We start from the raw sequence: 13,877 nt of genomic DNA on the forward strand, positions 1-13,877 counted from the left end.
CGCTTAACCCACTGAGTAAAAGCAGGGATCAAACCCGAGTCCTCATGGATACTAGTCGGGTTCGTTACCATTGAGCCATGACGGGAACTCCAAGTTTTGTATTCTTATTTGTCTTTTTATATTTTGCATTTGAATTTCAGCATCTAGGATTAACTTAAAAGCATAATTTCCTAGGGAGCAACATTTAAATGAACCCTAAAGCATATACCAATCTCTTTACTCTCCCACTTTGCAATCCTGCTTACCTTTCCTAAGTTCATACCTTCTCCTAGGTACCTACCTACTGTCTGTTTCTCACCTTTTAAACAGAATTTTCACTCTTTGTTTACCCTCTGGCCTTTTTTTTACTAGCTACTTGTTTTGTGCTCTGTCCCTACCACAGAGAGCATTCAAAAAATCCAGTTCCCTTGATTTTGAATGTTCCTTTTCCTATCCCAAAAGAATGCTTTCCCTTTTTGACTCAAGAATATCTCTGCTCCTTTATTGTTTCTGTCATGCTATAAAGTCAGGTTGGGCAGGTAATGAAAGTTCTGTTTATCCTAAATTTGTTCATTTTTATTCATTTAAATTAGTATATGAATGTCTACTCACTACTGCACGAGATTTTAGTGTGATGTAAAAGAGTCACAGAGCATAGTCTCTTCCTTCAGTATACTTAAAAATTATTTTAGAGTGCAGCGGAAATGAATCTGACTGGGAACCATGAGGTTGCAGCTTCGATCCCTGACCTCGCTCAGTGTGGGTAAGGATCTGGTGTGGCTGTGGCTGTGGTGTAGGCCGGCAGCAACAGCTCCCATTAGACCCCTACCCTGGGAACCTCCATATGCCATGGATGTGGCCCTAAAAACACCAAAAAAAAAAAAAATTATTTTAGAGCAACAAGAAAAGTATTTACAAGATATTTTGGCTAACAATGAAAGTATAAGATACTATTTGATTAAGTGTCAAAATGAATATATTTTATTTTATTTTTTATTTTTTGTCTTTTTGCCTTTTCTAGGGCCACTCCCACAGCATATGGAGATTCCCAGGCTAGGGGTCTAATCGGAGCTGTAGCCACCAGCCTACACCAGAGCCACAGCAATGCGGGATCCAAGCTGCGTCTTTGACCTACACCACAGCTCATGGCAACACCGGATCCTTGACCCACTGAGCAAGGCCAGGGATTGAACCTGCAACCTCATGGTTCCTAGTTGGATTCATTAACCACTGCGCCATGACGGAAACTCCAAAATGAATATATTTTAAGCTTACATTGCTTAGACACATTGCTTATAAGTGAGCGTTTAACATTGGTTCAGATGACTAGAGAAAATCCTATACAGGCCATCATTGAACCATACCTTGGAAAAATGAATAGGCTATGAATAGATAGCAGAGAATTGCAGGAATGGAAAATCAGGCAAAGGCACGCAATTAAGTATGGCATGTTCCTGGGATAAAAAATCTAGACTGGTTGTTGCTGAATTTCAACCAGGTAAGCTTGGTTGAAATCACATTTTGGAGATCCTTGAATACCTGACTGAAAAGTTGGAAAGTGATTCTCAGGCAGAGGGGAACTATATAAGGTATTTGAGCATGTGGGTGAAATGTTGAAAAGGTAATTTTGGGGAAATTAATCACTGCTTTCTCATTTGAAATATGTTTCTATCACTTTATTCAGCCCACAGGTACTGTGGGGTAGAACATAATGTAGAAAACTTCTTCGCCTGTGGGGAAGTGATTTAACTGGAGAACTAGAGAAAGATTATACACATTAAAAGTTAAATAGGAGTCCACAGGAGTTTCAACTGTGGCTTAGGGGTAACGAACCCAACTAGTATTCATGACGTTGTGGGTTCAGTCCATGGCCCTGCTCAGTGGGTTAAGGATCCAGCATTGCCACGAGCTGTGGTATAGGTCACAGACTAGGCTCAGTTTGGCATTGCTGGGGCTGTGGTGTGGGTCCGATTAGACCTGTAGCCTAGGGACTTCCATAGTCACATGTATGAAATATACATCATTATCCACCTTGCCTTTTTTTTTTTTTTTTGCCATTTCTTGGGCCGCTCCCGCGGCATATGGAGGTTCCCAGGCTAGGGGTCGAATCGGAACTGTAGCTGCCAGCCTACGCCAGAGCCACAGCAACGCAGGATCCGAGCTGCATCTGCAACCTACACCATAGCTCACGGCAACGCCAGATCGTTAACCCACTGAGCAAGGGCCAGGACCAAACCAGCAACCTCATGGTTCCTAGTTGGATTCGTTAACCACTGTGCCACGACGGGAACTCCCACCTTGCCTTTTTACTTATCAGTATGACTTGGGAATGGTTGCATAATAATACACAGACACACAATTCATTTTTTTTTTTTTTTGTCTTTTTATGGCCGCACCCATGACTTATGGAGGTTCCCAGGCTAGGGGTTGAATTGGAGCTGCAGCTGCCGGCCTCCACCACAGCCACAGCAATTCGGGATCCGAGCCATGTCTGTGACCTGCACCACAGGTCACGGACGTGGCTCACAGCGGCACTGGATCCTTAACCCACTGAGCTAGGCAGGGATCGAACCTGGGTCCCTCGTGAATATTAGTCAGATTCGTTTCCGCTGCACCACAACGGGAACTCCAAATTCATTGTTTTTAACTACCAAGATTTATTTAATTGTTCCTCCTATTAAGTTATAATTTTTGAATGATTAAGAACATTTCACAGTATGGTTGTATTAATATTTCAAATTCTAAAGAAAACATAATGGATGATGTGACTTGATAAATAAACCTAAGGCACTATGCTGACTGCTTTTGGAGCTACACAGATAAATAACCTGATTTAGTTCTTAGAAAGTTTAGAACCGTGTGTAGGAAATCACTGTAATAAAAGGCAGTGTTGACTTGCTGTACGAGATGTACAGCAAGGGAAAAAGCACAAGGAAGGGAGCTCTGAAGTAGGAACTAGAAATAGATGTAGGTGCATATGAATTGGATCTATTAAATATAGTATTATGTAGTATTTGACATATAAAAATACATATATATGTATGTTTTAAAGCATAATAGTAGAACAAACATTCATGAATCCATTCTCAATTAAGAATATTACAAATACCATTGAAGCTATCTATGTACTCCCCAACTCATCTCTTTGTCTCCTATCTATATACTGCTCTCAGATCACTTTTAATTCTGTCTTCTCTTTTGTTTCAAACATAGTTACATCCATTGATAGGTATTCTTGCTTTGGTCTTGAAGCCAGAAATGGATTCGAGGCTCCCTCTGCTGGTTTCAAGTGTAGATACCACTTGGTTATAACTACCTAAGTGACACCACAGTAGTAGCAAATTTAAAATTATTTTTTATTGAGTGCCTAGTATGCATATTAAATGCTTTTTATATCATTTATTTATTTTTTATTACTCAAATGAATTGATCACATCTGTAGTGTGTATAATGATCATCACACTCCAATTCACAGGATTTCTATCCCACAACCCAAGTTCATTCCCCCCACCCCCCAAACTGTCTTCTCCGGAGTCCGTAAGTTTTTCAATGTCTGTGTGTCAGAATCTGTTCTGCAAAGAAGTTCAGTCTGTCCTTTTTTCAGATGCCACATGTCAGTGAAAGCATTTGGTGTTGGTGTCTCATTGTATGGCTCACTTCATTTAGCATGATAATTTCTGGGTCCATCCATGTTGCTAAAAATGCTGGTATTTCATTCATTTTAATGGCTGAGTAATATTCCATTGTGTATATGTACCACATCTTCTGGAACCACTCCTCTGTCGATGGACATTTAGGTTGTTTCCATTTGTTGGCTATTGAAAAGAGCGCTGCAGTGAACATTGGAGTACATGTGTCTTTGCAAGTCATGGTTTTCTGGGGGTAGATGTCCAGGAGTGGGATTGCTGGATCAAATGGTAGTTGCATTTTTAGTTTTCGGAGGAATCTCCATACTGTTTTCCACAGTGGTTGCACCAATTTACAATCCCACCAACAGTGTACTAGTGTTCCTTTTTCTCTGCACCCTTTCCAGCACTTATTGTTTGTAGACTTTTGGATGATGGCCATTCTGACTGGTGTAAGGTGGTACCTCATCATGGTTTTGATTTGCATTTCTCTAATAATGAGTGATGTTGAACAACTTTTCATGTATTTTTTGGCCATCTGTATGTCTTCTTTGGAGAACTGTCTGTTTAGATCTTCTGCCTTTTTTTTTTTTTTTTTTTGGTCTTTTTGGCTTTTCTGGGGCCACTCCTGTGGCATATGGAGGTTTCCAGGCTAGGGGTCAAATCGGAGCTGTAGCCACCGGCCTACGCCAGAGCCACAGCAACGCGGGATCCGAGCTGCATCTGCAACCTACAACACCACAATCTGCAACACCACAGTTCACGGCAATGCCAGATGCTTAACCCACTGCGCAAGGCCAGGGCCCGAGTCCGCAACCTCATGGTTCCTAGTCGGATTCGTTAACCACTACACCACAACGGGAACTCCTTCTGCCCATTTTTTGATGGGGTTATTTGTTTTTTTTTGGTATGGAGTTGCAGAAGGTGTTTATAAATTTTGGAGATTAATCCCTTGTCAGTTGATTCACTTGCAAAGATTTTCTCCCATTCTGTGGGTTGTCTTTTCGTTTTGTTTAGGGTTTCCTTTGCTGTGCAAAAACTTTTAAGTTTGATTATGTCCCACTTGTTTATTTTTGTTTTTGTTGTCAATACTCTTAAGAGGTGCATCTGAGAAGATGTTGCTGTCATTTATGTCAGAGAGTGTTTGGCCTATGTTTTCCTCTAAGAGTTTTATAGTTTCTGGTCTTATATCTAGGTCTTTAATCCATATATCATTTAAAATTTAAAATCACCCTATGAATGAGGTGGTGGTTTTCCAAATCAATAAATATATGAGCAAGCTTAAGACTCTGAGGTTAACAATTTGTCCAAGGGTACACATTTGCTAAGGGTAGAACTGAGATTTGAACCCTGGTCTGATTTCAAAGCTGTACTTTTTCTTGCTATCACTTAATTAGATAATTTATCTTAAGCATTTACTACAGTGTCTGGCAGAGTAAACATTCAGTAATTGGTAGCTCTTACTACATTGATCAAGATGGCAAGATGATGATGAACAAAAAATTTGCAAAGGGACATGGAAAACTATACTTTGAAATAAAGCAACATTAGGATTTAGAAACAGAGTTCTAAAAATAGCAGATATGTAAATAAAATTACTCTCTCTCTCTCTCTTTTTTTTTTTGTCTTTTTGCCTTTTCTAGAGCTGATCCCGTGGCATACGGAGGTTCCCAGGCTAGGGGTCTAATCGGAGCTGTAGCTGCCAGCCTGCACCAGGGCCACAGCAACGCAGGATCTGAGCCACGTCTGCAACCTACACCACAGCTCACGGCAATGCTGGATCGTTAACCCACTGAACAAGGGCAGGGATCGAACCCGCAACCTCATGGTTCCTAGTCGGATTTGTTAACCACTGCTCCACGATGGGAACTCCTCTCTCTCTTTTTTTTTTTTGTTTTTGTTTTTGTTTTTGTTTTTGGCTGTGCCCACAGCATGTGGAAGTTCCCAGGCCAGGATTGAACCCACATCACAGCAGCAATCCAAGTAATGACAGTGCTAGATCCCTAACCCACTATGCTGCAAGGGAACTCCCAAATTACTCTATTTCAGTATTTCAGAGATTTTTGCAAATTACATCTTAGGGGAGGAATTACATGACATATCAGACCCTTTAGGATCTCAGGGAGTTCCTGTTGTGGCTCAGCTGGTTAAGGATCTAACTAGTATCCATGAGGATGCAGGTTTGATTCCTGGCCTCACTCGGTGGGTTAAGATCAGTGTTGCTGCAAGCTGAGGTTTAGGTTGCAGATACAGCTTGGGTCTGGTGTTGCTGTGGCTGTGGCATAGGCCAGCAGCTGCAGATCTGATTTCATCTGTATCCTGGGAACTTCCATATGCCATAGGTGTGGCCCTAAAAGTAAAAAAAAGAAAGAAAGAAAAAAAAAAAGACTGGAGAAGACCCTTTAGGATCTCTTTCCTGCTTCCTTCCCCAGCTTCATCTTTTGTCATTCTGACCATCATTTTATGCTACTCAGGTGATCGATCAACTTGCAGCTTCCTGAATGGTTCATACACTCTAATGCCTCTTTGCCTTTGCACCTGATGCTCCTTTCTCTATTCATTCATTTGGTAACTCCTGCTTACCTTTCAAGACTGGGCTTGAGTGCTACCTCTCCCAGGAAGCCTTCTCTAGTTCTTCAGGTTATAAGTTCATGCCTCTATTGTAGCCATTATCACACTGTGCTATAAGTTGTGTATTTACTTGTCTCTTTACCCTACAAGGCTATAAAATCCTTGAGTTTGGAATGGCCTCAGTAAATATGTTTTGAAATGAATGAATGATTCTCTAATACCACCTTGTAACCAAAGGTCATTCATATTATGCTCCACCAAATTGGTCAGTAGAACATATGCTCTGGAGCTGCAATTTTTAGCTGTGATATTGAAATCATAGGTAAACTGCAGATAATGCCTTCAAATGGTGTTTTAGAAATCCAAGGGCTGGACCTCAAAACAGAGTGTTAAAACATCTGTTTTGGGCATCAATCTTTCGTAAGGGCCAGGTGTGTTATATGTAATGGAAAAGAGGTATCCCATAGTCTTTTTTTGTTTGTTTGTCTTTTTGCCATTTCTTGGGCCGCTCCCGCGGCATATGGAGGTTCCCAGGCTAGGGGTCTAATCGAAGTTGCAGCTGCCAGCCTACACCAGAGCCACAGCAACGCGGGATCCGAGCCGTGTCTGCACCTACACCACAGCTCACAGCAATGCCGGATCGTTAACCCACTGAGCAAGGGCAGGGACTGAATCCGCAACCTCATGGTTCCTAGTCAGATTGGTTAGCCACTGCACCACAACAGGAACTCTCCCATAGTCATTTTTTATTAAAGTTTTTGGGGCTAGAGGATTATTGTTCTTAAGGAGTTGAACCAGAAAGATTAGGATTGATTAGATGGAATATTTGAAAGGGATCCTGACTGGGATAAATATACATTTAGGACGTGTGAGGAGTTGGGTAGTAAATGAAAAAAAATAAGTCCATCTAAACTTGTATATGATATGGCTCATATAAGTCTGAAAGAAGAAAGAAGAAAGATAAAAAAATGAGATTATGTGTGTAATATATAATGGCTGTAGTAATCATAATTAAATTCCAGACTATTTTTGTCTTTTCTTTTTCTTTTTCTTTTTTTAGGGCTGCACCCATAAGGATATGGAAGTTCCCAGGCTAGGGATTGAATCAGAGCTGTAGCTTGCCCGCCTATACCGCAGCCACAGCAACGTGGGATCTGAGCCACATCTGTGACCTACAACACAGCTCACAGCAATGCTGGATCCTTAACCCACTTACTGAGGCCAGGGATTGAACTCTTGTCCTCATGGATACTGGTCGGGTTTGTTTCTGCTCAGCCACGGGAGGAACTACATCTTTTGTCTTTTTGTCTTTTTACCTTTTCTAGGGCCGCTCCTGACGCATATGGAGGTCCCCAGGCTAGGGGTCTAATCAGAGCTCTAGCTGCCGGCCTACACCAGAGCCACAGCCACGCAGGATCTGAGCCGCTTCTTCGACCTACACCACAGCTCACAATGCCCAATCTTTAACCCACTGAGTGAGGCCAGGGATCAAACCCACAACCTCATGGTTCCTAATCGGATTCGTTAACCACTGAGCCACGGCAGGAACTCCATCTTTTGTCTTTTCTTATACCTACCTTGCCCTTCTTCTTCTTCTTCTTTTTTGCCACACCCATGGCATGTGGAAGTTCCCGGGCTAGGACTTGAACCCACACTGCAGTTGCAACCAGTGCCATAGCTCTGGATCCTTAATCTGCTGTGCCACATGGGAACTTCTGCTTTGCCCTTTTTATTTGTCTTTCCAAGGTCTGTAAATGCTGTATTTCATTTAGCAGACATTTCCCTGCAAGTTTCTATTTATTGTGAATATACTAATAAGGTACCAAAATTTTTTTAGAAAATAATTGATGTATAATCTTTCTATTCAACTAAAACATTTTTAAAAAACCCTCAGTTTTTCCACATGTATTTTTATTTTTCATGTAATATTTTTTTTTTTACTTAACATAAAAACTTAAAAAAACTTTTCCATGTTTTTTAGCTTAACTGTTGCAAGTATGTTTTCCTTTTTGTTTAATATAATTATGGATTGTGTGCGAGGTCAGCTTTGTATTATCTCCTGTCCATTCTCTACCATGGTAAAAATATGTGTGAGAGGACACAAAAGAACACATGATCTCTGCCACCTAGAAGCTTATAATCAATATGAGGAAGGGAAGGTGTGCTTGTTGTTGACACATCACTAAATGGCCTAATTTTGAATGCAGTTTAGAAGACTTGTGTCTGAAGCATAATATAGTCTTACATATCTGAATGTATTTTTATTTTGCCTACCCAAATAAATATTTTTATCAAAGAATGTCTTCACAATGAGGAGAAACAAATGACTACTAGAAAGCTTTCAAAATGTTACTTTCAATTTAGTATTAAAATGTGATATAAATATCCGGTTCCTGTGTACAGCTTTGAATTTTTTAATTGCTTTTATAAATGTTATAGTGAGAGATAGTGGAAAACTCAAATATGCTCTTAGAAAGTAGGACCCTGCCTCTCTAATAGCTGTGGAAATCTAGCTTGGAATAGGTGACCACATTATTCCTCCTTTGGTGAAAGAAATTGGTTTGTATGATTCCCCATGGAGCAAATGCCAAGTGCTTGCAGCATGTGGGAGCCTATTATACACTGCCTGCTGAGAAAAGAAAGCTTTCTACTTGGACAGTAAAATGGCCATGTGTTGTTGATGAGAGAGAACAGTTAAGGGGTGGCAAGTAGACTTTGGGTTCAAGTTTTTGGGAAAGTGCACCTCAAAGTCTTTCTTATCCCACGCAATCAGTACAGCACATTGAAATGCCACCAGTGGAAAAATCTAACTCTAGCTAGAAGAGGGGAAAATGTTTAAAGTTTAATAGAGGTACCCTTGGGAGTTCCTATTGTAGCTCAGTGGAATGAACCTGACTAGTATCCATAAGGATGCGGGTTTGATCCCTGGCCTCACTTCGTGGGTTAAGGATCTGGCTTTGCAGGTCACAGATGCAACTCAGATCTGGTGTTACTGAGGCTCTGGTGTAGGCTGGCAGCTGTAGCTCCAATTTGACCTCTAGCTTGGGAACTTCCATATGCTGTAGGTGTGGCCCTGAAAAAAAAAAAGTTTAATAGAGATACCCTTGACTGCAAGTGATCATTTATCATGTCTTAATCCTAAGAGAGTTATCAACAAAATATAATTGATTTTTCATTTAATTTTTAGTGCCCACATGGGGTGGCCAAGAAGAAGCAGTGAGTCATAACTCTCAGGTGCAGCTGTCCAACAGGTAATACTGAATGTAGATTATGTTTATCCAACTGGAAAACCATGTACTTCCTGGCTAATAGGCTACAGTTGGCACAGCATGTACTTACAGGCTTCTGTAAACAAAACTAACTAGTATGGACAAATCAAAAGTACAAGGGAACAGTGGTTTCTCTTCTTTGATTTCTTATCTCAAAGTTGATATGAATACTTTGTAAACTTAATATTTAGATACACAGTTGACTCTTTAAAGAGTATAATAAGTTCCTGGAGTTCCCATTGTGGCACAGCAGAAACGAATCCGACTAGGAACCATGAGGTTGCAGGTTCGATCCCTGGCCTTGCTCAGTGGGTTAAGGATCCAGTGTTGCCATTAGCTGTGGCATAAGTCCCAGACATGGCTCGGATCTGGCGTGGCTGTGACTATGGCTGGCAGCTATAGCTCCAGTTTGATCCCTAGCCTTGAGAACTTCGATATGTCTCAGGTGCGGCCCTTAAAAAAAAAAAAAAAAAGGAAAAAGAAAAAAAGAAGAGTGTTAAATTCCTTATTTGTAGGCAGTGATTTACTCTTCTTATATCTAGGATATAAGATCCTATATCTGAGGATATTGAATTTTTATTTTTATTTTTTTGCCTTTCAGGGCCTCACCTATGGCACATGGAATTTTCTAGGCTAGGGGTCAAATCAGAGCTACAGCTGCTGCCTACACCACAGCCACAGCAATTCTAGATCCTAAACCCAATGAGCAGGGCCAGGGATTGAACCTGTGTCCTCATGGATACTGGCTGGGTTTGTTACCACTGAACCACAATGGGAACTTCTGATACTGGATATTTTCTTTTCTTTTTTTTTTTTTTTTTTTTTGTCTTTTGTTTTTTTGTTGTTGTTGTTGTTGCTATTTCTCGGGCCGCTCCCTCGGCATATGGAGGTTCCCAGGCTAGGGGTTGAATCAGAGCTGTAGCCACCGGCCTACGCCAGAGCCACAGCAACTCGGGATCCGAGCCGCGTCTGCAACCTACACCACAGCTCACGGCAACGCCGGATCGTTAACCCACTGAGCAAGGGGCAGGGACCGAACCCGCAACCTCATGATTCCTAGTCAGATTCGTTAACCACTGCGCCACGACGGGAACTCCATGGATATTTTCTTAAATGTAGAGGAGAATTTGTCCATACCACTTAAAAATCAATATGTATTTATTAATCACACATAAATACATTTTGAAAATCAGTCTAATATGAATGGATAAGCCACATTATAAGTTCAAGCCAAAAACAAAGTATAATGCACAGATCTTCTTTTGTGTTCCTTCAGAGGCCTTCCGGGGTCTGGACCACATAGGTTGGACCACATAGGTTGAAAATATACTATATATATTTTCATGGCATATGTTGTTTTATTATCATATAATAACATCCTTTCCTGAAATCTGGGTGATGATTTTTAGCCTTTTAAACCTCCAGTTTATGGTTTTTAGAATATAACAACTGGAAAGAATATTATCTTATTGAGAAGAGTAATATGTTCTATAATCTATTCTAATCAGATTCTCTTTATAATCCTGCATTTATTTTTTAATTTTTTTGTCTTTTTGCCTTTTCTAGGGCCGCTCCCACAGCATATAGAGTTCCCAGGCTAGGGGTCTAATAGGAGCTGTAGCCACCGGCCTACGCCAGAGCCACAGCAACATGGGATCCGAGCCACGTCTGCGACCTACACCACAGCTCACAGCAACGCCGGATCCCCAACCCACTGAGCAAGGCCAGGGATAGAACCTGCAACCTCATGGTTCCTAGTCGGATTCGTTAACCACTGTGCCACGATGGGAACTCCTATAATCCTGCATTTACAGCTTTTAAAAGGAAGAAATTCAAATATGTTTGTTTAATTTATATCATTTTTTAACTAGGTACAAAAAGAATGTATGTGCTTATAAAACTTTTTTCTGGCTGCCACTGTGGCATTGTGGAAGTTCCCAGGCCAGGGATCAAACCCATACCACAGCACTTACCCAAGCCACAGCAATGACAATGCCGGATCCTTAACCCACTGTACCACCAGAGAACCAGACTTTATTTTTATTTGTTTAATTATTTGTCTTTTTAGGACCGCACCCATGGCACATGGAGGTTCCCAGGCTAGGGGTGGAATCAGAGCTGCAGCCACAGCCACAGCAATGAAGGATCTCAGCTGCATCTTTGACCTACGCAACAGCTCATGGCAACCTAGATCCTTAGCCCACTGAGCAAGGCCAGGGATCGAACCTGTGTCCTCATGGATGCTTAGTCAGATTCATTTCTTCTGAGCCACAATGGGAACTCCCTATTTATTTATTTTTAATTGCAGTATAGTTTACAATGTTGTGTTAGCTTCTGGTGTACAACAAAGATAAAACTTTAAATATTGCTGGTATCTATAAAGTAGAAAGTAAAAGCAGGGGTAATTCCATTCTCCAGAAACAACCACTGTTAACAGTTTAGTGTCCACATGTCCAAACACTTTTTCCATGCTTCTGCAAATATTGTCATCATTATTATTTTTATAATAATAAATTTATTATTCATATTATTTTGCAACTTGCTTTGTTTCCTTAATAATACATCTTGGACACTTTCCCATACTGTATGTATAAATCTACGTTTTTTTTTTTTTTTCTTATCTAGGGCCTCATCCAAGGCATATGGAGGTTCCCAGGCTAGGGGTCCAGTTGGAGCTGTTGCCGCCGGCCTTTGCCACAGCCACAGCATCTCAGGATCCCAGCCATGTCTGCAACCTATACCACAGCTCATGGCAACGCCGGATCCTTAACCCATTGAGCGGGGCCAGGGATCAAACCCGCAACCTCATGGCTCCTAGTCGAATTCATTTCCGCTGTGCCACAATGGGAATTCCTAAATCTACTTTATATTCTTCTCAAGATCTGTGTGGCACTGCATTTGGTAGTGATTTATTTAAGAAGTCCTCTTTTGATGCACTATTTCCAAAATCTTTTTTGTTTCAAGGCAAACATCCTTATATGTATATCTTTGCACACTTGAGCATATTGCTGTAGGATTAATGCCTAGAAGAGGAATTTCTAGATCAGGCATGGCCAGATCTTCCTCTTAAAAGATTAAGTCAAGAGCTCCCTAGTGGCTTAGTGGGTTAAGGACCTGGCATTGTCACTGCTGTGACTTGGGTAGCTGCTGTTCAATCCCTGACCCAAGAACCTCTGCATGCCATGGGTGTGGCCAAAAACAAAAGAGATTAAGTCCTTTGACACTCAACAACAGTTATGGAAATGTCTATTTCTTTGTATTTTCTGTGAAAGTAGTTTTCAATCTTTTTAATTTTGTCAATTTTGATGGACAAAACTGATATATTTATTGTTTTAACTAATATTCAGTTAAATATTAGTGGTGGTGAGCATCTATTTATATTATTAGACTATTTGTATTGTCTCTCTGTGAACCACTGACATTTCAAGTTAAGCTTAATTACTAGACTATCTGTAGGTTTCCTAACAATTGCTATATAACTCTTACTCCTGTGTCATAAAAATATCTAATTAATACCGTAAGTAGAAGCTAAAACTAAATGTATATATTTGTGCATTTTCTGAAATCATGTTTTGTATGTGTGTCTTATTTTTGTTTTTATTATCTAGAGCCATGGAACTGTTAAGGGTAAAAGGTCAAAGATCCTGGTCTGTTGGACTGTCAGTAGCTGACTTGGTTGACAGTATTGTGAATGATAAAAGGAAAGTGCATTCTGTATCGATTTTAGCAAAGGTAATTGGGATTCTCATTCTTTTTTTTTTTTTTTTAACCCTTTTGTCCTTTTAGGGCTGCATCTGTGGCAGATGGAGGTTCCCAGGCTAGGGGTCTAATCAGAGCTGTTGCCGACGGCCTACACCACAGCTCACGGCAACGCCAGATCCTTAACCCACTGAGCCAGGCCTGCGGTTGAACCCACAACCTGATGGTTCCTAGTCGGATTCGTTTCTGCTGCACCACGATGGGAACTCCTCTCATCATATTTTTATTTTTATTTATTTATTTATTTTTACCTTTTAGGGCTGCACCTGTGGCATATGGAGGTTCCCAGGCTAGGGGTCGAATATGGAGCTGCAGCTGCCGGCCTATGCCACAGCCATAGCCACACCAGACCCAAGCCACATCTGTGACCTACACCACAGTTTGTGGCAATGCTGGATCCTTAACCTGTTGATCGAGGCCAAGGATCTAACCTGGATCCTCATGGATACTAGTTGGGGTCATTACCGCTGCACCACGATGGGAACTCATCATATTTTAAAATGTTTATATTATTAATATAAAACCAGAAAAAGTGCTGTTCACAGTGTAACCCAGATGTTTTCAGTATCACCAGCTTTTAGATTAAGATGTAGGAGGAAACAGTTTGGTCTGCTTGGCTGTGGGTAGTCTGGACGTCTATCAGATTGCCCTTTACCCCTTTGTAATTTTTGGA

The 13,877-nt window shown here is 40.9% G+C and overlaps 1 protein-coding gene across 5 annotated transcripts in view; it reads left to right on the forward strand.

The window, feature by feature from the left end:
* Positions 1 to 13,877, forward strand: part of UEVLD (UEV and lactate/malate dehyrogenase domains) — a 54,972-nt gene that overhangs the window by 37,211 nt on the left and 3,884 nt on the right. For all 5 annotated transcript variants that reach the window (XR_014837220.1, XR_002341551.2, XM_013994493.3 and 2 more), the window contains 2 exons: positions 9,364 to 9,427; positions 13,054 to 13,177. Coding sequence is in view for 3 of the 5 variants with exons in the window: in XM_013994493.3 (XP_013849947.2) it covers positions 9,364 to 9,427; positions 13,054 to 13,177 (188 nt within the window). In the remaining 2 variants the exon portion in view is untranslated. The remainder of the gene's footprint in view (positions 1 to 9,363; positions 9,428 to 13,053; positions 13,178 to 13,877) is intronic.

This window comes from Sus scrofa, chromosome 2, assembly GCF_054392235.1.
Source record: "Sus scrofa isolate SSC_HxYL_T2T_F1_AM1 chromosome 2, Sscrofa_HxYL_maternal_Yorkshire_Landrace_v2.0, whole genome shotgun sequence".
NCBI lineage: Eukaryota > Metazoa > Chordata > Mammalia > Artiodactyla > Suidae > Sus > Sus scrofa.